General features: G+C 40.8%; 1 protein-coding gene across 2 annotated transcripts in view; it reads left to right on the top strand.

Moving 5' to 3' along the window:
* FAM135B (family with sequence similarity 135 member B) overlaps positions 1 to 22418 on the top strand; it is a 194415-nt gene extending 171997 nt beyond the window's left edge. The window contains exons 10-20 of one of the 2 annotated variants that reach the window (XM_061374147.1): positions 416 to 571; positions 3215 to 3288; positions 7450 to 7604; positions 8645 to 10712; positions 12418 to 12584; positions 14087 to 14178; positions 16276 to 16373; positions 16673 to 16824; positions 18059 to 18169; positions 20598 to 20711; positions 22057 to 22418. In XM_061374147.1, coding sequence (XP_061230131.1) covers positions 416 to 571; positions 3215 to 3288; positions 7450 to 7604; positions 8645 to 10712; positions 12418 to 12584; positions 14087 to 14178; positions 16276 to 16373; positions 16673 to 16824; positions 18059 to 18169; positions 20598 to 20711; positions 22057 to 22262 — 3393 coding nt within the window. In that variant the 3' untranslated portion in view covers positions 22263 to 22418. Of the gene's footprint in view, positions 1 to 415; positions 572 to 3214; positions 3289 to 7449; positions 7605 to 8644; positions 10713 to 12417; positions 12585 to 14086; positions 14179 to 16275; positions 16374 to 16672; positions 16825 to 18058; positions 18170 to 20597; positions 20712 to 22056 lie in introns of those variants that run through there. The other variant, XR_009728579.1, reaches the window with a different exon arrangement.
* Positions 22419 to 22714: the final 296 nt, after the last annotated feature.

Genomic DNA, 22714 nt, shown 5'->3' with positions numbered 1-22714 from the left:
TGGTATCCTAGTGCTGACATAGGTGAGAAAGCTTTTGCTAGCAGAAAGATGATGTGCCATGGTTTATTACAGAGCATCCAGCACCATCTGGTGGATAATTTGGAACCCACTCTATTTGGGTTTCTTTTTCCCGATTACTACAACTGCAGTAAAACCTCCACAAACACTGAGGCTGTTCCTACTTCTTGGTCTCCAGCTGTGTAGGTGAGACCCTTTGCACTAAAATATATGGCTTTTAAAAAGTAAAAGCAAAAGTCTCACCAGCTTTATTTGGGTAAAATTACTGAAAATGGTCGCTTTAGTAATGATTTTAAATCAAGAGGCATTTTTTATTGTTTTCCTCAAAGGAAAACATACAAACTGATTTTCCTTCATGACACTGTCTTGATCTTAAAATGTCCTTTCTCTCCTCCAGCTGCTGAGCAATCCAGAGAAGATAGCAGAACAGATAAGCAAGGACCTCGCCTGGCTTTGCTCCCACCTCCTGGCCCTGTGGACCCAGTTCCTGGAGGTGGCAACACTCCATCCAGAAGTCACAGCTTATCTGACTCAGGAACATCACATGCTAAGGGTAATGTTAAGAAGTTTAAAGCAAGTTCAGTAATGGTAACCTCCTAATAAACATGACTGATTTATCTGGATATAAATTTCCAATGCGTTTCTGCCAATATGGGTATTTTCTTGAAATCGGGTGAGCAGGACAAGGGGCGAAGCCCAGGATTTGAAATTACAGATTTCAGTTTCTGGAATGAAGGCTGTTGATTTTATGGTGTTCCTGATCCTGTGTAAAATGATTGCACTTGGAACATCAGAATCAGACATGGAACAAGAGGTGTGTGGGAAGAGGTAGATATTGCCTGTACTTGCTAGATATACATATATCATAAACATTTGTTTTAAAAAGCATAAGCATCACAAAGACAAATAACCAAAAAGATGTTTTTACCTCAACTTCTTTCACAAAACTACCATGAGGTATATAAATTTGCTCTATTCACTATGTGTGTATATAATATATATATAACTAGTTCTTGTCTTTCTCTTAGTAATGTGCACACAACAAAATATTAATATTGTTCATGTGGAAACTGCTTCTTGTACTTGATAATAAAGGCACAAAACTACTCATCTTTCAAGCTGACTTTCTCAGATCAGTTTGTCTAATTAGTTCAGCAAGTACAGTGTCTTCTATTAGGACGCTCTTGATTATTGACCAGACATCAGTTCAGGACATCACCTGAGCTGAACTCATAATCTGATCTAAGCATTAGACTTGGGACAGACAGAAAAGAGTAGGACTCACCTTGTTTAAATTTAGGAGTCCACAGTATAGGTATTGATATCTCAGTTTATGATCTGGTTCCTGTCAAAGTCAGTGGAGGTCCATTTGCTCTCCAGAGTGACCAGAACACCTCTCCAGTTGTTCTCCCCAGGAGCATGGTTTAGCTTGCAAAAAGAAGGCATAAAATTCAGGAGGAGGTGACTGAGTGACTGATGCTAAGACTCCACTCTTTAGTTTGACCAGGTCATCCTCGACCCTGAGAGGACATGGGCAGCTTTCAGTCAAAGGACCCAACTCTGTATGCTCCCAGCCCCAGCAAGGTGAATCCTGCCTGTGGTTGATGCCAACCAACTCCCTGATCACCCTTTAGCAAATTACATACCTTTGTGTGCTTCACTTCCTCCCCATACAAACTCCACGTAATTACACTTTCCCATGTCTGGAAAACAGTTTGAGAGCCCCAGATGAAAAGTCATACTATTATACCCAATGTTTTTGAAGGGATGTTGGTCCTTTTATTAGAAAGGTTGTTTATTAAAGCATAGCTGGGATTTAGGGAGATGCTGAGATGCTCTGACATGTTTTTCACCGACATCTTCTGACGCTGGAACTAAGGTCACTTTTGCAAATATTATTAGTAATGTATGGGCTGCAGTTTAATATCTTAGTACATTTCATAGAATCATAGAATACTTAGGGTTAGAAAGGACCTTAAGATCATCAAGTTCCAACCCCCCTGCCATGGGCAGGGACACCTCGCTCTAAATCATATCACCCAAGACCTCGTCCAACCTGGCCTTGAATACTGCCAGGGATGGAGCATTCACAACCTGCCTGGGCAACCTATACCAGTGCCTCACCACCCTAACAGGAAAGAATTTCCTCCTTATATTCAATCTAAACTTCCGCTGTTTAAGTTTTAACCTGTTAGCCCTTGTCCTATCACTACAGTCCCTAATGAAGAATCCCTCCCCAGCATCCCCGTAGCCCCCCTTCAGATACTGGAAGGCTGCTCTGAGGTCTCCACGCAGCCTTCTCTTCTCCAGGCTGAACAGCCCCAACTTTCTCAGCCTGTCTTCATACGGGAGGTGCTCCAGTCCCCTGATCGTCCTCGTGGCCCTTCTCTGGACTTGTTCCAACAGTTCCATGTCCTTTTTATGTTGAGGACACCAGAACTGCACACAATACTCCAAGTGAGGTCTCACGAGAACAGAATAAAGGGCATATTATGCTTAATTCATTTAAACTCAAAGCTTATTCCAGGGCAGATAGAAGCACCAATTTTTTATAGCTTATTCACACTCTGTGTTCTGCCAGCCACTTCAAAGCTGTGGATGTTTTATAATTGATTATCCAACACTGAACAGACTTAATGTCCATGAAGAGATTTAAAGAGCTCTCAATGCAAGCGTCATGACATAGGCAGGTGTGTTTCTACCATGGTAAGGCTTATACTCCTCTGGCTGATATATAAGACTTGCTTTACTTCTTGGGCATTACTGTGGTTGTATCCATAGAAGAGGTAACTAATTAGAAATTGTTCTAATTTAATAATTCATTCTGCTAGTGCTATATGGTTTGCACAGTGGGAAAGAGAAATCTTCCTTCTCTATTTTAAGATTTCAAGAGAATATGGTAAATTTAACAGCTTTTAGAAAAGTAGAAGATGAATGTAAGCAAATCTTGATTTACTGTGAAGGGGCACTTGTTCCCTCCCAGCAAAATATGCAACGACATTAGCAGCTTTGGGCTAGACTGGGAAAGGGAAGCAGAACTGAGCTCTTTGGTTTTTTTTTCTGTCACCAGAGTGACATAACACAGCCAGAGGATACCAAGGAATCGTGTCCTGACAGTCACTGCTTTGTTATTAGCCTGATTGTACTCCTCACCTTCCAGCAGATCTTAAGTTTAACTTGTGTGTTTCTTCCTCAGGTGAGGAGATTCTCAGAAGCCTTCTTCTACACCGAGCATGAGAAGCTTGCTGTGCTCTCATTTCAGGAAGGCCTGTAAGTAACCCACTAACCTTCCCCTGTCACTGCAACATCTGAAAATGTAGTTTAAAATATTTTACGATCAAGACTGTGGTCTTTTTCTGCTGGACATGGAGGAGTTTGGTTTGAGAGAAGTCACAGGTTCTGTTCACGATCCATATTGTAAAACCATTGAAATCAGTGTAAAAAGTAAGTGACTGTGATCAGACACCAGAAATCATTATTTTCAGGATTCGTGTATTCTAGAAATATGATGCAGGAGATCATAGAATGATAGAATGGTTTGGGTTGGGAAGGACCTTAAGATCATCCAGTTCCAGCCCCCCTGCCATGGGCAGGGACATTTTACACTAGGTCCTGTTTCTCAAGGCTCTGTCCAACCTGGCCTTGAACACCACCAGGGGTGGAGCATTCACAATTTTCTTGGGCAACCCATTCCAGTGCCTCACCACCCTCACAGTAAGAAACTTCTTCCTTATGTCTAGCCTGAATTTCCCCTGTTTCAGTTTAAACCCATCACCCCTTGTCCTATTGCTACCATCCCTCATGAAGAGTCCCCTCTCCCCACATCTTTTCTCAGCCACTGCTGGATGCATTTCTCTTCAAAGTGTATCTCCATGAATACCACCAGCCTCAGGACAGGCAGATGTATTTTTTATATCTTTCTTCACTTCTTAAACTCCTTACACTAGATCCATTACTGATGCGCTTAATGGGAAATAACTGCTGGCAAGCAACAAAACCTTAACATTTAAGAATTTGTGTTTTACCATCATAATAAACATTTTAGGAAGTAGGTAGTAATGGATTTCTTTTGGTATTTAGTCCATCCTTACTTTCTGTAGCAGAAAAGACTTTTAAATGCAGACAGAAGGAATAAACAGCCAGTTCAAAGCTGTGGATGTTTACTAGATATAACAGTGGAGGACAGGAATGGGGAATACCACCACATTAGCTGGAGGAACCTTGAGAGTGATGGGAGTTTAACAATGCAAAGCAATCCTGGAAAACAAACATTGCACTGGGCTCCATCCAGAAAAACATGGTCTAAAACAATGGCAAGGTAAGTATTTCCTTCTGCTTGACACTTCTTGCTTGGAACCAAGCTGGGCAGTATGAGGAGCCAGTTTTAAAGCTACACCAGGGAAAGTGGAGAACATGGATAATATTCAGCACCTGACCCCTGAAGGCAGAGTTCAAAAATGCTCAGATTGGAATTTCTGAGTAATGAGAGGTGTCCACACTGCTTGTCCATTGAAACAGCTTGTCACCATGGGGAGACCACAGCATTGCCAATATGGAAACACATCTTTCAGAAGGGTTCTTAAGGCCATGACATCAGGTCCTGTTGCAGTGATGAGGCTTAAGTGAGATGTCTGCTTCTGATGTAGCACAAAGAAGGAAACTACTTTCTCAGAGCTGTCACTAGGGACTTAAGGTCTGATTCAGTGTTGATGGAAAGGGCCGTGACTTCATTAGTGGATGGGTTGTACCCAATCTACCTTGTTCTGCCAAATTAGAACAGCACCATGGCTGCAGGGGCCCAGCTGTGCTCACTTAGTCCTCCCATGTCAGGTTTTAAGTGAGCAACGTACATGGGAAAGCCCATGTCAAGATCCTGGGGCGAGGGCACAGATACTCATCGCTCCATTCAAGCAAACATAACTCTGCACAGGAGGAAGCCTAATTGCATGAAGTGTTTTTATGTCTGCAGGCAGCTACAGAGCTAAACGTTCCTGCAGATAAACATATTTTTTCCTCAGTGATTATCAAGGAGACTGAGTAAAAAAAGAATAAAGTAGTTTAAAGACTTTTAAAGTAGATCTATGTAATAAATTCAGCCTATATAGGCTTCATGGCATAGTCATGTTCTCTTTTTGACTTTGCTAGATGATGAAATGCGTTGCCCAAGGAAGTTGTGAATGCTCCATCCCTGGCAGTGTTCAAGGCCAGGTTGGGTAGAGTTTTGGGTCTAGTGTGAGGCATCCCTGCCCATGGGAGGGGGTTGCAACTGGATGATCTTAAGGTCCTTTCCAACCCAAACTATTCTATGAATCTATGTATTGGAAAAACAGTCTTGGCTGCTGGAGTATTATCAATGTTGGTGCTTGCAATAAGGAGCATTAATTGGGTATGCACAGTAAAGTGAGATCAGGTCTCCCCATTCTGGAGCTGTACAACCACCTCAAACAGTAACAAATTGTATTCCCCTGGTTGTTTCTTTATTCTTACCAGTCAAGAACCTTGGTTTTACTTCCTGTGCTGTTGTTGTGAGCTTTCTATGAGGCCATGCACCTCCATGCCTGGCAGCATTTGACTGCTTAGACAGATAAGGACACACCATTTTCAATAGGCTGGGTATCATACAGAGTGGGAGCTTGTAGCGGGTGACTTATACTTCCAATATTTTACAGGGGAAAAAAAAATAGATTCTCACACCTTTTAAAACCAAGTATTCATCTTTTGTGTCAGAGTTTGGTCTCAAAACAAGTTTAGTTTATTATTTTTAGGTGTGGTCTTTAATAAAATGCTGATGCTGTTAATGAATGTGTCAGAGAGAACTTATTATGCTGCCCAGAGTTAACTCTAAACACCTAGGTGTTGCTGCAGGCAAGAATGAGCAGTTAGGTGTCTGTGACTCCTCTCTGAGTCATGTGTTAACAACCAATGACTTGTTTATCTTTGAGGAAAAAATAACTAGCCTACAGGTATGGACAAATGATAAACAGCAACAATTACGTTCTGAAGTTGAAGCTGATGTTCTGGTCTGAGTAAGCTATTTGTGTCTGGACACAGGAATATTCCACGCTGGCATGAATTTCAAACCTGCTGTTTGAGTTTTGCTTCATAATGTAAAGTGCGTTTTTTCCACTTCACTGCCACGTGATGATTACCTGCTTTTTGTTAATGATAATTGGAAATCTTGCCACTGTGCCGTCCTATGGGATCTGTGCAGAATTTCTTTCAGCTGATCATCTGAGAGAAGCTTGCTGCCTTCCTCTATTTCTTAGTACAAACAGATTAATTCATCAAAGAGTCAACACAAATAAACTTTGTATTTTATGTTTTCCCTATTGTTTGAGGATGATGCTTACATAGAAAATCTCATAAATCTCATAAGTAATATTACTGTATTTATTATAGCTGAACTCACATTCATGTGCCAGTTGAATGTCACATTCACTGATGAAAGCCAGGTAGCATTTCACATGGCCTGAAAGATGGAGACAGTTATTCTACTCCTGCCCATAGGCACTGGCTGACCTAGAATCATAGAAAGGTTTGGGTTAGAAAGGACCTTCAAATCATCCAGTTCCAAACCCTGCCGTGAGCAGGGACACCTCACCCTAGACCATGTCACCCAAGGCTCTGTCCAACCTGGCCTTGAACACTGCCAGGGATGGAGCATTCACCACTTCTCCGGGCAGCCTGTTCCAGTGCCTCACCACCCTTACAGTAAAGAACTTCTTCCTTATATCCAGTCTAAACTTCCCCTGTTTAAGTTGAAAGCCATTACCCCTTGTCTTGTCACTACATTATCTGATATCCATCTCCAGAGTCCATCTCTGGTATCCTTGTAGGCCCACTTCAGATGTTGGAAGGCTGCTATGAGATCTCCACATAACCTTCTGATGTACCTTAGCTCTTCTGGATGCACACATGTGAGATATCACAGTGAGTCCTCTGAGAACTGATATACATGAAATTGAGGTCCTGCCATGCATCCTTCTTGGCCTTGTTCCTCCCTGTACTGCTCAACCAAATCTTTGATTATGGCTTCCTGCATCTGGCTTTTAAAATTCTTGCCACAGCTGAAAGAGATACATTGGAAAGCCAGCTGAGGGATCTGGTCTCATCTGCAGTGACCCCCAAGAGGACAGCAATGAGTTATGGTAGTTAACAGCAGCCTGCGGCAGCAGCAGCTGGAACAAGGGTTTTGCAGTGTGCAAGTTGTAGGTATTTCTAACTCAGAGATCTGAACTGAAATCAACTCACAGGAAGTCTCCTAGGAGCACCAAGTACCCCTCATCATGCCATCCTGCCACCTCTCCTGTTAAACACACTGACTCTGTTCTCTAACCACACACCCAGCTTTGCTGACAGGCTTTCAGGAGTGATGGGGAAACATAACGGTAACTACTCAAACATTCAATTTCTTCCCTACTTTGTTCCCAGGATTCAAAGTCATGCTCAAATTTCTACAGAAATTCGTAATTCAGAGTACTTCACCAGCATGCCCCCACTTCCAGCAGAATGCCTTGACATAGATGGGGACTGGAACACGCTCCCAGTTATCTTTGAAGATAGGTACATGGATATGCCTTGCAAAGGTGAGTGAAGCATCACAGAGAGACAGGTTGAGCTGAGGGTGGTTCGCTCCCCCAGGTCAAGGTACGCTATTTTACACCCCTTGGGCTGAATCTGGCTTGGATGAGACTATGATCTGATATGTAATATAGCTGAATTCTTCTGTTTCACCTAGAACCAGAGTATTTCTTGTAGCTTCATGTTTTTCACCTTCAAAATAAGCTGCTTAGTTACAAGAGCTGGAGGCAAAATGTAGAAAGAAAACAAAATCTTTCGGATTTTTGTTACAGTGCAAATTTGAAAGAAAACCACCACTGTGAATTTCATCCCCAGTGTGACATCTAGTGGCAAGAAAACTCAGAATAAACGCCCCAGATCTCGGCAGAAAGCCCATGCTGCCTCTGAAAGGCAGCACTGCTTTCAAAGATACTTTCCCCTTGAGCACCAAATCAGATTCTTAATTAACAAATTATTTAGTTCTTCAGATTTGTAGCAAAACCTCAATAGCCCTTGATTTCCTTTTCATTTTGCTCCACTATTAAGATGAACAAGGAAGCAATATGTATAATATTATAGGTACCATATTCTAGTAAATATGAACTATGGTCCAAAATTTCCACTCTAGAAGAGTTCCCCAACTGCCTAAATTATGTAAATGCCCATTACAGATACTTAAACTATTAAACTGAGTATTACACTCATTCATAAGCAAGAGCTGTAATATGACCAATGTCATACGAGAGCAGGAAACCAGAGAAATATCAGCTTTGTTTCACTTGTGTACACTGTAAAAACTAACAGGTTAGATACAGTTATACTAAGGAAAGTATATTTTATTCATGTTGTTTTCTTTTGCTCAACTATAATAGTTTAGTGAGGATAATTCTGGTTAAGTGAACTCTTTATGCACTTGTAATATGCATCTAATGTATGTATAATTCATACAATATAAATATACATACTTTTTTAGTCCTTACAATAGCTTTTCAAAGTCCCACATCACCTTAGGGTAATTTGTTGTGTTCTTGCAGGTATTACTTTATTTTTTGTTTCTTTCTTTCAGATCAGAATCTGGAAGCTTTCCCAGATTTTGAGGCTCCTGCAAACACTCGAATAGATGTAACAGATGACAATGAGGATTTTGCATCAGATGATGCCACTGCAGTAATGAAAGGAGACTTTGGGAAAGGTCCTCTGCTAATACACACAGACGGGATAAATGGGAATCCCTCCTGTATATACAGTGGTACTGAAGGTGCTGCACATACAACTAAGAGTTTAAACCAGCACTCCACATCTCAGGTTTGTACAGTGAGCAAAGAAGGCCAAAGGAAACCTGAAAATATTTTTGCTTCGAGTCAGGAAACTACTTCTGACTCAGAGCCAGGCAATACAGAATGCACAGCAGATGACTTTACATCGCCTGAGGAAGCTTTATTAAAACACAACAGACTTGCAGTGGATGTTACCTGTGGAGATACAAACCCTAGCAATAAGGATTCCCACAAAAGTGAGCCTGTGTTAATTGTCAGAGCTCAGCATGAGTGCGGAGCATGTGGAACTGACGGCTTGGAAGACAGGCCTGAAATAGGTAAACCAGATGAACCTAGGCATCCTGAGAATGATTTCACTTCATCTGAGCTTGCACTGACTGAATTAACCAGTCTTGAAAAAACAGGAGATCCAGACCCCAAAGCTCTGCTCCCTGTTTTAAAAGCTTTGCCCACACACAGCTTTGAAGTGAAATTGTTCACAAAGGAACAACGAGGTGAGGAGTGTGAAGAATTCACCCTTATGTCAGGGGTCATAAAAAGATCCTCCTCTATAATATCTGATTCAGGCATTGAAAGTGAACCGAGTTCAGTGGCATGGTCTGATGCTCGTAGCCGGGCGCTGGAGCTGCCCAGTGATAGAGAGATCCTGCACCACTTGGTACGGAGACACGTCATCCACAGAAACTCCCTGGAGGGTGGCCACACAGAAAGCAATACCAGCTTGCCCAGTGGAATCCAAGCATCACTCACATCCATCAGCTCTTTGCCCTTTGAGGAAGAGGAAAGGGAAGTGGAGCTTACCAAACTGACAAAATCTGTCTCAGCTCCTCAGATCAGTAGCCCAGAAGAGCCTGCGGAAGAGGTAGATATATCCAAACGCAGTGAAGCAACCTTGGGAGAGTCAGCAGGAAACTCAGAAAGTTGCATAAAAACAGAGGGTGGAGACAGAAAATTAATTGTGGACTTTTCTGAGTGTAAAGTCATCACTGGAAGTGAGCAACCAAGAGGCTCCCCAAAACCCTCTATCAAACACAGTAGCAGTAACACTGAGTTACAAGGGGAGGAGGAGAAAGAAGGTTTTCCAGAGACTCTGTGTAATTTGGAAAATGTAGGACCACCCTTTTGTCCAAAGAAGCTCCAAGACAATATCTCTGAGTGCCAGTCGCTGGACAGCAATGGTGAGTGCAGCTTAAAAACACCAAGGGCTTGCAATTACTTGGACAAAAATATAGATAAGTTTGATGCATGCACTGAGGATCCAAAGGACAAACTTAATCTGGACAGTTTAGAAATACAACAAGACTTCTACTCCAATAGCAGAACTTCAGGAGAGGAGGGTCTTTCCCAAAGCATAAAGCTGGTACCAGATTTTTGCTATCGTGTTCCAGCTCCTTCAGAGACCTCAACTGAATTTGGTTCAATGCAAGGAGAGTGTGGTAGTTCTCTAGCTGATGAGAGCTCAGCAGTGTATGCAGAAATGCAAGGGTTACAAGAAATTGAGCTCAACGACTCACCTGCCTCAGCAAACCCTGCTGCAGTATCCTACCAGGCTGAGTATCCTCAGGACCCCAACAGCCAGGAGCATAAACTTGTTGCTAATGGCACTGGGTTTCATCCAGCGACAACGGAAGGAGTAGCTCTGGAAAGCAGGAAGACTGTTGATGTGGTTAACTTGTCCGTCTCTTGCACAGCCACGTGTCTTCCCTTTTCTTCTGTGCTCAAAGAGACCCCTGCTATGGTTGGCTTCTCTGCAAAGCAGGCTGTGTTCCCCATCACACGCCAGCCCCTGGGCTCCTTTGGAGTTGTCTCTTCAAATTCAGATGAGATGGATGAAGAGACGAATGAAAGGATGCTGAAGTAAGAATGTCTAATTACTTTCTTCATTAGTGTTACTGTAATGTCAAGAGAGCCTGACAAAGTTCAGGGCTCTAATGCAGTAAGCATACTGTAAGCTTGCGTTCAAAGAGTTATTGCCTGAGGAACACAGTATAAATAATCCAAATAGACAAATGTTTCATACAGAATAAACAATCTAAATAGAGAGGAAAGATGAAAACAGAGAGACCAAGATTGTAAAAGATACTAGGTCCTTAATCCTCCTGAAAAAGAGTGGGATTTAGGTGTTTAAATAATCCTTAAGATCTGACTTCATGAAGTCAAGGTTACCCAGCCTGGAGTATTTGTCCCAGATAGTTAGTGCACTATGGCAGTACTATAGCTCTTCTATTTTGCTTAAATAATTGCAGTCATTAGCTAAACTATGAAACAGGAGCAGCAGCAAGTAGGGTCTCAGCTGCTGGTTCTGGAAAATGGTAGAACTTGTATCCTGGGTAGCTGGAGAAGAAGCTTTTTGGGGTGTTTTTTTCTTCCTTCATTGCCTATGCCAAATGTGCCGCATTGTGGCTCACAGTGACCCATTCCACAGACTGACATACTAGCACTTTTATACTTCTGTTATATCTTGGTGTCTTTGCTGTGCTGAGGGAAAACAGCAGCATGGGAATTTCTCAAGCTGCCCAAAATGTTGGCTTTCTGCATGTGCATTCATTTAGTGACCCAAGGCTTTATTTCTCTTTGCTTGAAAGCATCTTGAAGCTTGTTTTATAGACCCTGCTGTATGTCCTGCTTAATCGAAGCATAAAATTTGGTCCTTCTTTGTAAAAAAAATATATTTAAACATGTATTCATTCACATGAATCCAGGGCCTCCAGGTCCATGGCCCATTTTTTTATTCTTTAATCCCTTTAAAGTCAGTTAGGTTGCTGTAAGTAATTGCTTCCCATTATATTAAGTGGCCTTAAGCTGTCCCTAGACTTTAAAGGTTTATATCTCCTAACCTGGACCATCCCGGTTTTCTTCCTAATTCTACACTTATGTTGTGATTATTAATTCCTAAAAGCTCTGGATAAGTTTTGCTAAGTCAAAAAGCCACTGAAGAGGTTGGCATCTTCAGCCAACAGAATGCTTTAGGGTGAATTGATGTGTCGAATTTTAGGCTTTTAGTGGGAAAAGGGCTAGCTTCATTCCCTCAGCACTTGAACTGCTCTTCCTCTTAGCCACTAAATGCTTTCAAAAGAACCCAAAACCAAACCAAAATATCTGCCATACAAGGTGCATCCTTTAACTGCGCAGCCTGAGAAATGGGAAGAACATCTTCTACCTGCTTATAAATGCATCTGATGTTAGCAAAATCATGCATTTTACATTTCAATATCTATAAGACTGATGATATTGTTAAGATGGTAATTCTGTATCTTAGTCTCAGTGTTATGGGCCACCAGTAAATTATTTGTTGCAAATCCTTCATTCCTCTGGAAGTTGTGAGGTGTTAACCAGCTTTAGTTATTCCCAATGTGCATGTAGCCCAATCATTCAGAAATAGATTGTTTTCTTTTCATTGCATGCTGATTTCTCTCAACCAGAATAGATAAGAAATTGTATCCAGGTCTCTACTTGAAGACTGAAAACATAACTGCTTGCTAATAGCAGCCTCCTTGTTTCTAATTGGAAGTGTTGTTGTTGAACACCCAGTTCTGCTGTGGTTAATTAATGTATTCTCCAGTTTCTATCAGGCCAAAGAAAAATTTAAAAAAGAGATGAAGATTGAAGGATTTCTGTACAGTGACGTATCTGTACTAGCTTCTGATATCCCCTATTTCCCACCAGAGGAAGAGGAAGAAAATTTGGAAGATGGAATTCATCTGGTTGTCTGTGTCCATGGATTGGATGGTAAGGCCAGGAGGAGCTGCTGTAAAGGGCAAGTGTTCAGCAAGCTTGAAAGAATGGAGAGTCCAAGGAAATTATGTATCTTAGCTAAGTATTTAGTCCTCATTGTGTCATTCAGTCTATTGTAATAAAGGATCTAGGGGAATATAAAATATTTATTCTAAGGAATGAGTGCTGAAACTTTCTTTGTTGCTGTTTAAGCAGAATTCCTCACAAAAGCACATCAGTTCTTCTGTATGCAGGAGGAGTGCATTAGAGTAACTCTTTTCTTTTCACAGTTGCTTGTTTTGCAGTATGTTACCAGGATAAAAATACTATTTAAACACTGTTACAGGGTAAATAGTGGCCAGCTTTCCAGAGTGAGAGAATAAAAATGTTATTCACTGCAGAGGAAGCATGACCTGGAATTTTTTATATCTATGCTTTCTAAGTAGAAAACAGAGATGTTATATGAATCTTCTCTTGACAAATTACTGGTATCAGTGGGAAAGGTGTAGATATTAAGCTTGAAACTACAGAGAAGGAGGGGTAAAAAATGCCAGGCATACTTGCGAAGGTGGGAAACAAACATTGGCTGGCTTGAGCAAAGACAATTTGCCATTCAATATCTCTGTGACAGTAACATCCTTCTCACAAAGTGGAGGTACCCCTTTTCCAGCAAAACATTTCAGAAGACTTTGGAATTTCCTAGTATGAAATGGGGCATCTCCCAAAATATTAGGTGCCTTACAGTATTTTAGCATTGCCTTCAATTGTGAGTACTGAGGGACAGGCTACTCTGCCTCTGAAGGTACAGCTCCATATCCAAGCACATGTGCCAAGGCCCCTGGTAGGGCTGAAGTGTCCCCTGGGAGACTCACCAGCTGTGAAGGTGGAAAGGCAGACCTCAGCACTTTGTCTTACCTCTGCTGTTCAGCAAATAGAGGACAGAGTCATTTTATTCTGGGCTTGATCTCCCTTTCTTCCCCACTATTTACCCAACATTCATCATGGGCTGTAGTGATAAGACAAGGGGCAATGAGTTTAAACTTAAACAGGAAGTTCAGGTTAGACATAAGGAAGAAGGTCTTTACTGTGAGGGCGGTGAGGCACTGGAACAGGTTGCCCAAAGAAGTGGTAAATGCTCCATCCTTGTCAGTGTTCAAGGCCAGGTTGGACAGAACCTTAGGAGATGTGTTCTAGGATGAGGCATCCCTGCACATGGCAGGGGGGTTGAAATTAGATGATCTTAAGGTCCTTTCCAACCCAAACCTTTCTATGATTCTATGATTTATGCAGTCCCCAGTAGCAGGGAGGTGAGGTCCAGCCCCATCTGTGCAGACTGTGGGTATTCTTGCTCTCCAGCTGTTACAATGCATGATCTTATGGTGTAGTGAGGTGTTTTAGCAACACTTAGCAAGAGCTCCCTGGTGTCAGGGTTTATAAGAAGATGAATGTGTTAAATTGACTCTATATTAGTTATTTTTCTGTTTAATTACTTCTTATAAAGCACCATTCATTTTTAGGTAACAGTGCAGATCTGCGGCTGGTAAAGACTTTTATAGAACTGGGACTCCCTGGTGGAAAACTGGACTTCCTAATGTCAGAAAGAAATCAGGTATTACGGAGCTAATTTCCATTTTATATCTGCTACAAGCCATTGACGCTGCTGAAACAGGACCTTCAGCAAAGTCTTTTCACCAGCTGAATGAAACAAAAGCACTGGAGAATTCAGGGAATTCTATTTAGTACTTAGTGCAAAAGCCTGGTCCTGGACGTGTCTAACGTGGTAGGGTTTTCAAATCCATCAGACAATACTCCTAGCATTAAAGTCAAAGGCAATGATGTTAGCACTTACAGGACTAGATCTTAGAAGAACAAAATTGATTTATCCTCTCAGTTTGCAAACTTTGCAGCCTGGTGTCTCTGCCTGTTGGATGCCAGGCAACACAGCACCAACAGAAAGCAGGAAGATAAGTGATGTTAAATTCTCCAGAGGATGTGGATTATCCAGCAGGTGTTCTCAGCTTGCTTTGCTGCATCAGCCATTGTTTCTCAGGTTGAAACATTTGCAAGATTTATTTCCTTGAAGGATAAAGAAATGTCTTCCAGAGAAATTCATTGCTAGCCTAAGCAAAGAGACAGAAATGAATCTGTGCCTTGCTCTGCAGTGAACCCGTATTTATGACACAGAGGCCTAACTTTATGCACAAGATAAGGTTTTCCAGTGCCCAGTCAGAAATATTACTCTGATTTATGAGCAGCTGAGAAACTTGATTCAAACCTTCCCAACCTTCTTTTTTTCAACAACAGCTTTTATATTATGAAGTGGCTAGTTGGTGATAGCCTGTAAATTTGCTGCTTCCCAGGGCAGATGTCAGCAGCAGACCTGCACAGTGAAACAAGATGAAAATAATGAAGAGGCCACTTCAGACTTGCATCAAAACTTCTTTTAGTGTTTTCAGAGAATGCAGCAACTTACAAGATCTCTATTTAACATTTTTCAGGGCCCATTATGGGAACTTCTAGACTGGGAAGGTGAGGAAGTTCCCATGGCACTGAAAGTAGAACTTGTGTGGTGTGATGACACCTGGAAAGCACCCTGTCATACTTTTTTCCCTGCTTTGAGAACCACACACAAAATTACCCATGAAATCAGTCCTTTAGCTGAAGTTTGCTTTACAAAGGAGAATGCAAATCAATTTTTTTTGGCCCCCATTTGTGGTATATTTGAGAAGCTCAGTCAGGCTGAGACGATACTAAATGATGGAAATGTAAGCAGGTGAAATATGTCACTTGATGCGCTCTTTTTATGATTAATGTTCAGGCTGATATTCTTCCACTTTTAAACAACTTGAAAGGTTTGGGTTAATGAGCCTAAGAGGAAATGATTAATAATCAATGCAGGCAAAACAAATGCACAGAAGGTTAGTGGACTGTTTGTGGTTTATGAGAACATTTATTTTTAGGTTGTATTGCAAAGTGACTATGCTCGTGTTTTCCTTTTCGAAAGCTGCAATTAACAAGATGAGTTGTGCCACAAAAGCATTAATTACTGATAACTTTGCTCTGAATAGCTGTTCCAACATTTGATGATTGTTTTTATGGCATCTCATTAGTTATGAATTTGATTTAAAGTCCTGTTGAATTGCCACATGACACAGTTCTGAATAAGATCTGTCTGCAGTCTTATAGACTGGACAATGAATTATTTGTTTTATTGGATTATAATTGAAGTACTGTTGCAAGCAAGAAATTGTTTCTCTCAAACACTCATTCTCTTACTGATAACTGTTGAAGAACCAACACACAGCATTTCATTAAGATGGCCAAATAATCTTGATTGCATCCTTAGCATCAGCATAACCCGCATGTCAGTATATATCGCTGTAAACTATATTAGCATAATAATCCATTAATCTCTAAATGCCAAAAGCTTTACTACCATGTGCAGAATTTGGTATATGCAGTGGCTGAGCATTCTCCCCAGTGTCAAGTCAGCCTGCTTTAAGACCATACTTGTGACTTTTGAATCACTCAGCAATTTTTCTCAAAGAGGAACTTAAAATTTTAGAGGACCTGGAGACCTTGAGCAGATATAAAGAAAGTTTGGTCTGGTTATTATGATTCTGCTTCCATTTTACTTTGAAAACAACATCAGTCTGCAATAAGTGCAATGTATTTTAATCCACTCTCTCATTCTGTTTTTCACCAGACTGATACTTTTGCTGATTTCGATACCATGACTGACCGATTATTGGATGAAATTATTCAGCATATCCAGTTGTACAACCTCTCCATATCCCGAATAAGGTAAGTGTTCTGACAGTTAATAGTCTGTAAATGTTTGAGTTACATGAGCAGCATTCAGTGAAATTAGCTTTTCCAAAAGTGCCCTGTGTCAAAAGCCATTAAATCAGTGAGATGAATTTTGATATTGTTATATACGAAGAGTATCTACTAGGCTGAAAAAAAGGTGAAGTGATACCAAAAGGATATTACTGCAAGGTCTGATAAGAGTCCCCTCAAGAGCAATTTATGCCACCCTTATGTTTTATATAAATAAAATGTTGGTGGGTTTTGTGTTAATGTAAGTCTGTCTTTCCCAACAGTTTTATTGGACATTCCCTTGGTAATGTCATCATTCGATCTGTACTGACTCGCCCCAGGTTTCGCTATTACCTCAACAAGTTACACACCTTCCTGTCCCTCTCTGGGCCGCATCTGGGAACCCTTTACAACAACAGTACTTTGGTTAGTACAGGTAAGAGTTGATGCGAAAGCTATGATGGGCTGCAGGCCATGGCAGCGTGCATGAGAGAGCAACACATGGAGGTAGCAATAAACAGTAATAACATGACTTGTACACTGAAGTTGTGGAAAATATTTACTGAAGACTTCAAACCCACACAGAAAAAAATGCAACAAGAAGTTTTTTGCATCTCCAAGGCTGAAGAAGACACTTACAATGCTATGAGAATGGAATTTCCTTTCAGCCGTCCTGAGTGTCTATGCTACCACAGTGTGGATAATCACAGAATCATAGGATAGTTTGGGGTGGAAAGTACCTATAAAAGTCATGTAGTCCAACCTGCAATCAACAGGGACATCTTCACCTAGAAGATGGGGCATTGTTGTGGTTTAACCCCAGTCAGCAGCTGAAGTACCACACAGCCGCTGGCTCACTCTCCCTTAAGGTGGGATGGGAAGGAGAATTGGAAAACGGTAAAACCCGCAGGCTGAGATAGATAAGAACAGTTTACTAGTTTACTAATGAAACTAAAATATAATTACAATAATAAAAATTTAATAATAATAACAACAAAAAGAAGAAAAAGAGAGAGAGGAATAAAACTCAAGAAACACAGGTGATGCACAATACAATTTCTCACCACCTGCTGACCTGATGCCCAGCCAGTTCCCAAGTAGCAGTCAGTGGCTTCCAGCCAGCTCCCCCCAGTTTCTATTCTGGGCACAGTGTGCTGTCATACAGAATACCCTTTTGGCTAGTTTGGGTCAGGTATCCGGTCTTTGCTTCCTCCTGGCTCCCCATGTCCCTCCTCACTGGCAGAGCATGAGCCTGAACAAGTCCTTGATCGGGGTAAGCATTACTAAAACATTGCTGTGTTATCAGCATTGCTCTCAGACTAAAGCCAAAATACAGCACTGCACCAGCTGCTAGGAAGAAAATTAACTCCATCCCAGCTGAAACCAGGACAAACACCTGCCACCTCTCTGGTCAACATGTTCCAGTGTTTCACCACCCTTATAGTAAAAAAATTTCTTCATATCTAGTTTAAATCTATCTTCTTTTAGTTTAAAACCATTACCTGTATCCAGAGAGGCCCTTAGAGTTTTCTCCCTGTTGATTAGAAATACAAGAGGAAGGCAGACTTAAATAGTATTACCATACTACCCTTACTGTAGGCACATGTCTTTAATCCCCTTGGTGGATAATTAGCAAACAGGATAAAAATATGGATTGATTTTCATTACAGGTCTTTGGCTCATGCAGAAATTGAAAAAGTCAGGGTCACTTTTGCAACTGACCTTCAGGGACAATGCAGATCTGCGCAAGTGTTTCCTCTATCAGCTCAGCCAAAAAACGGGTGAGTAGGGCTTGATGCAGCTCTGTGAACACCAAGGGATATTCCAAAGGATTTTGCTGGATTGCCGTGTTCAGAGCACAAAATAAATCTGCATTTTGTTAATGATCTTTCTTTAAGCACTCTTGCTTTTGAGAAAGGCTGCTCTAAAATCTAGCATCTGTTATCTATTTTGTCTGTGCTTTTTTCCATGCTAGTTATATGTGGATATATTTGCCAGACTGTTAACACCAGGTAAGACCTGTATGCTGTAGTAAACATGCACCTGACTTTATATTCTGCAAGTGAGAAATATTACTCTTGACAGGCCACCATTGCTTAATTTATGCTTCCAGATGAGAACCATTTTTTCCCTTTTTATTATTTTTGTAAGGTGAACATTGCTTGTCTCTAGGAAATATGACTCTGTGAGATGAAAAGCAAATTTTATTCATGTCTATTGTGACACCTTTGTACTACAGAGAGAGATGAATGGCCTCACACTGGAAAAATGCTGTCTTAATAGAGATCTTTTTATCGTTTCCTTGGTCTGCCATGAATAAATGAAATAGGATTTTCTAAAGAAAAGAAAGCAAGCATGATGCTTCTGTTCAAATAAATGTTTTCTTTTATGAGTTATTTTTAATATAGGGTGTCAGCAAACTGGTGTTAAGTAGGTAGTCACGAGGTCAGTACTTGATACTTAATTTCTTTCTCATACTTTGGTACATTGCTAATAGGAAACAAAGACGAATATGATGAATATGACTTGGTAATTCTTAGTTGGGCAAACACAGAGCTGTTTCATACCTTTATGAACACACTACATGACAAACAATGATGGGTAGATGCTGTATCTTGATATTATCTAAATTTCTTTAATTGAATTTTCCCTTTCTTTTCCTGGCTCTGATTTCTGTGGAGCACAGTTGACATCTGCTTTACTACTGTCAAGTTCAAATAAGATTAGCTCTACACAATTCCCAAGCAAAGAATCCTCAAGCATGTGTTGTGAGTGAATTTGTTGTTTGTTAGCTTGGTAGACTGGAGATCTAACAGGCTATGAAAGAAGGTGTTCCTTCAGAAGCAGAAATTTGAATGTGAAAAAGGTTGTCTGTAAATTCTGAATCCTCCAGGTAGATGTTTAGGCAAAAAAAAAATGAAGTAGGTAGGTCCAGATGGGAACATATAAGTTTGCATGCTGAGTCCAAATAGAGGTGTCCCTAATGTAGCACCCTCTTCCCAAAATTAATTGAGTAGCTCAGTTGAGGGTTTCTCCCCACAGAGGGAGAAATATCAGTGACAGCATTGTGCCAATTTTCCCAGAAAGCTCTTTAAGTCTCCACTAATTTCTGACTTTCTTTTAAACTAGAAGTCCCTGTACTTTTCAACCTCTTTAATTGTTCTTGTGGTCGTCTTGAAAGAAAAAATCAACATTAATCCTTATTGAACCTCTTCACGCTAGATTTTAGCTATGGTAGCACTCACTGTCTCATTTCCTGACTTTTACCTCAGTCTGGAGTCACAAACTCAGTTGGTATAATTGCACAAGAAAATGATAAACAGCTTCAGCCAGGCTTGGTAAAGGCAGCCATCAGGAGTCTTTGGGACTCCTTTGTGGTGGTGATGGTCAACCCTCCTAAGAAAATCTAGAAATCAAAGGGCTTGGTTCTGAACCCCTTCCCCATAAGAGGGAGAAAAAGGTGAAGATCAAACCTGCAGCTTTTTGTGTTCAGGATACTCTCTCGGCCAGCAGACTAGATCATCTGTGTCAATTTTCCTACTTTTCTGCTGAATGTGAGTGGTGAAGGACAGGGCAAACAGGGAGCCTGTTTCCATGGTCCATCAGTGTCCCCATTGCTCCCAGAGAAGAGGGAGGATTCCTGGTTTCCAATCCATGTACCAGTAATGTGCGTTTATCAAGGTGCTGTTGAATGCAGGGGCTGGATCCCAAGGCTCTCTCAACAATGATGTAATAGCATGACATCATAGTGAAGTTGTTACTTCTCCCTCTCTCTATTTTGTTTGAAAATTGTACTATTTTGTTGTGTTGGTTTTGGATTTCATCCCCATTCTTGTGGACATTTATTTATCCAAAACCCTTCATTGACCACAGTGGACTGCAGATGTGTTTCCAATGTTTAAAGACATAAGTATTTGCAGGATTAAGGTTTTAATCAAACACTTATGGAGAAGAGAGACAGTTCTTAAGTTTTTTTATTACAGACAATTAACCTGTATGGGTGTTCATAAGTCACAGTTTGCAGAAGCAGCAGAAATGGGATTAAGCTATTATGAATCTTTTTAAGCTTGTGTTGCATGTTTTAATTTCCATTTATTTTGCACTGTAGAGTTTCAAAGGTGTTTGAACATGAAGTAGTCTTGCTGACACTGTATGTATTTTCAGTGCTGTTCATCTTTGTGATAAATGTGTTTAATGCATTTGACACAGGTCTTCAGTATTTTAAAAATGTTGTGCTAGTGGCCTCACCCCAAGACAGATACGTACCCTTTCATTCAGCAAGAATAGAAATGTGCAAAAATGCACTTAAGGACAGACACGCAGGTATGTTTAAGATCCTTTTTCTGTTTACAAAACTCTTGAGGAATTGCGTTTCTGTGTAACTAATGTTATTTCATGAGAAGGGTTGTTCATCAGCATGATGAAAACTGAAATGTTTATTTGATAAGGAAGAAAGTGTTCTCTTCCCACAGGAAATTACTGATATCAATAAAAGAAGCTTTTTAAGAAGCTCTTTGATGAAAACAAATTTAATTCAGGTTGTAATCAAAGGTTTCTCAGTGCTGCTTCCCCTTCCATCTTACTTATTTTTTTGAAAGTGATGATAATAGAACTATCTCTTGACAATGTTTTCCTGTAGTCTACTGATTTACTAGTATTGTCTCAGCTTTGTTCCACATAATGAAATCTGTCTCAGCACATCCAAAATCGGGGGGGTTCCCTTTGCTTTCAATAGTGTTTGGATCATGGTGAGGCAAATTAAGGGACAGATTTTAAATCATCTTGCATTGTAATATCTGTAAAATGCATCAGAACTTCTGCCATCAGAGGCCTAACCCTCTTGTGAACTCAGGCCGTGTATTGTCCCATGTATTGCCTTTGGTATTAGCAGTCTCCCTCATTTATGATTTCATGGCTTCAGCTTGATATCACTTCCTGAAATCACACTCAGTGTAATTTCATACCTATTTCACATGTTCAACTACCTAGAAATGTCGGTACTCTTTCGAAGCAGTAAGACACATCCAGGCCTAATAATAAACATGGTTGCTTTCACAAATCTTACCTAAATTGCAGCTTTTTCTATCCTACCTCAAATAAGTATTCAAATATAATTCTCTAACTCCCTCTTCCAGTGGTTGTTTCTCAGGGAGATGTTTGGCTTAGCTAGATCTACATTCAGTGTAGGCCATTTATGAATACAAGTTTCCTGAGCCATTGTTTCTGCCCTGTAAACTCCTTAACTATCTGTGTGATGTCCACCCTGCATTAGACTCCCAGAAAAAAACAGAGTTTAGCTTCCTTCCTTCTGGCAAGACATTAGGTCTTGCCAGACCCTTTTGCATCTGAATTCACAGGCAGCATGACTCCAACACTCTTTCCTGAAGGAAACAATAGTATTCCCTTCTACCATAGAGGAAAGGAACCTAAACTCTGAAGAGTGTCCCACTCTTTGTGCTAGCAAATTCAGCAGAGTCTTCAGATGGCCAGTGCCTCCATTAGATTAATGCCTGACACTTGGCAAATCTCTGAAGTGGACTGTTACCTCTTGCACTTTGGCCTTGCTTCCATTTTCCTTCTCTTTGTGACTGTAATTAAACAATATTGGGAGGAAAGAGGGGATATGGCAGCTTTTGCATGTAAGTGTGACATGTAAAATCTTTTTCAGGTCCTGTTTATGCAGAAATGATTAACAACCTTCTCCAGCCTTTGATTGGTGCAAAGGACTGCACTTTGATCAGACACAACGTGTTCCATGCTCTGCCAAATACCGCCAACACATTGATAGGCCGGGCTGCCCACATTGCCGTGCTGGACTCTGAACTTTTCCTGGAGAAGTTTTTCCTTGTGGCAGGACTCAACTACTTCAAATAGTGCCTGAAGTACTGGGTAATGGAGGCAAACCTTTTCACTGAGTGGAGGAGAATCCCTTAGCCAACAGTGCAGTATTAGAAACAAGATCAGGTGGGACTTTCAAACTCTCCATTTCCATTTCTGTTTCAGAGAATAAAGTGCTATGGCTTTAAGGCATTCAAGCTTCCAAATATTGGTGCTTTTGGAAGAAGTAAATACTCCTCTTCAGTTTGTATGTCCTTTGTCCACATAATGACATGAGCTACTTCTGAAGTACAGGATCAGAATAAGAAAGCTAATTCTCTAAACCTGATTGGACCAATGTGTTTCCCATTTCTTCTGAATGTTAACCCAAGAAATTGGCTGTCCTTGGTTTAATGCTTATTTACATGTTAACAAAGCTATACACTTGTAGCACTTTTGGGGTAATTAGAAGAAGACAAAGCAAGCATATATGAACTCAGGTTAAAACC

The sequence above is a fragment of the Neopsephotus bourkii genome, unplaced genomic scaffold, assembly GCF_033783945.1.
Source record: "Neopsephotus bourkii isolate Nb327-2 ecotype Australia unplaced genomic scaffold, CSIRO-AGI_Nbou_v1 NB_1637, whole genome shotgun sequence".
NCBI lineage: Eukaryota > Metazoa > Chordata > Aves > Psittaciformes > Psittacidae > Neopsephotus > Neopsephotus bourkii.
Note: the sequence above shows the minus strand (reverse complement) of the source record. Positions and strands in the feature narration are given on the sequence as shown.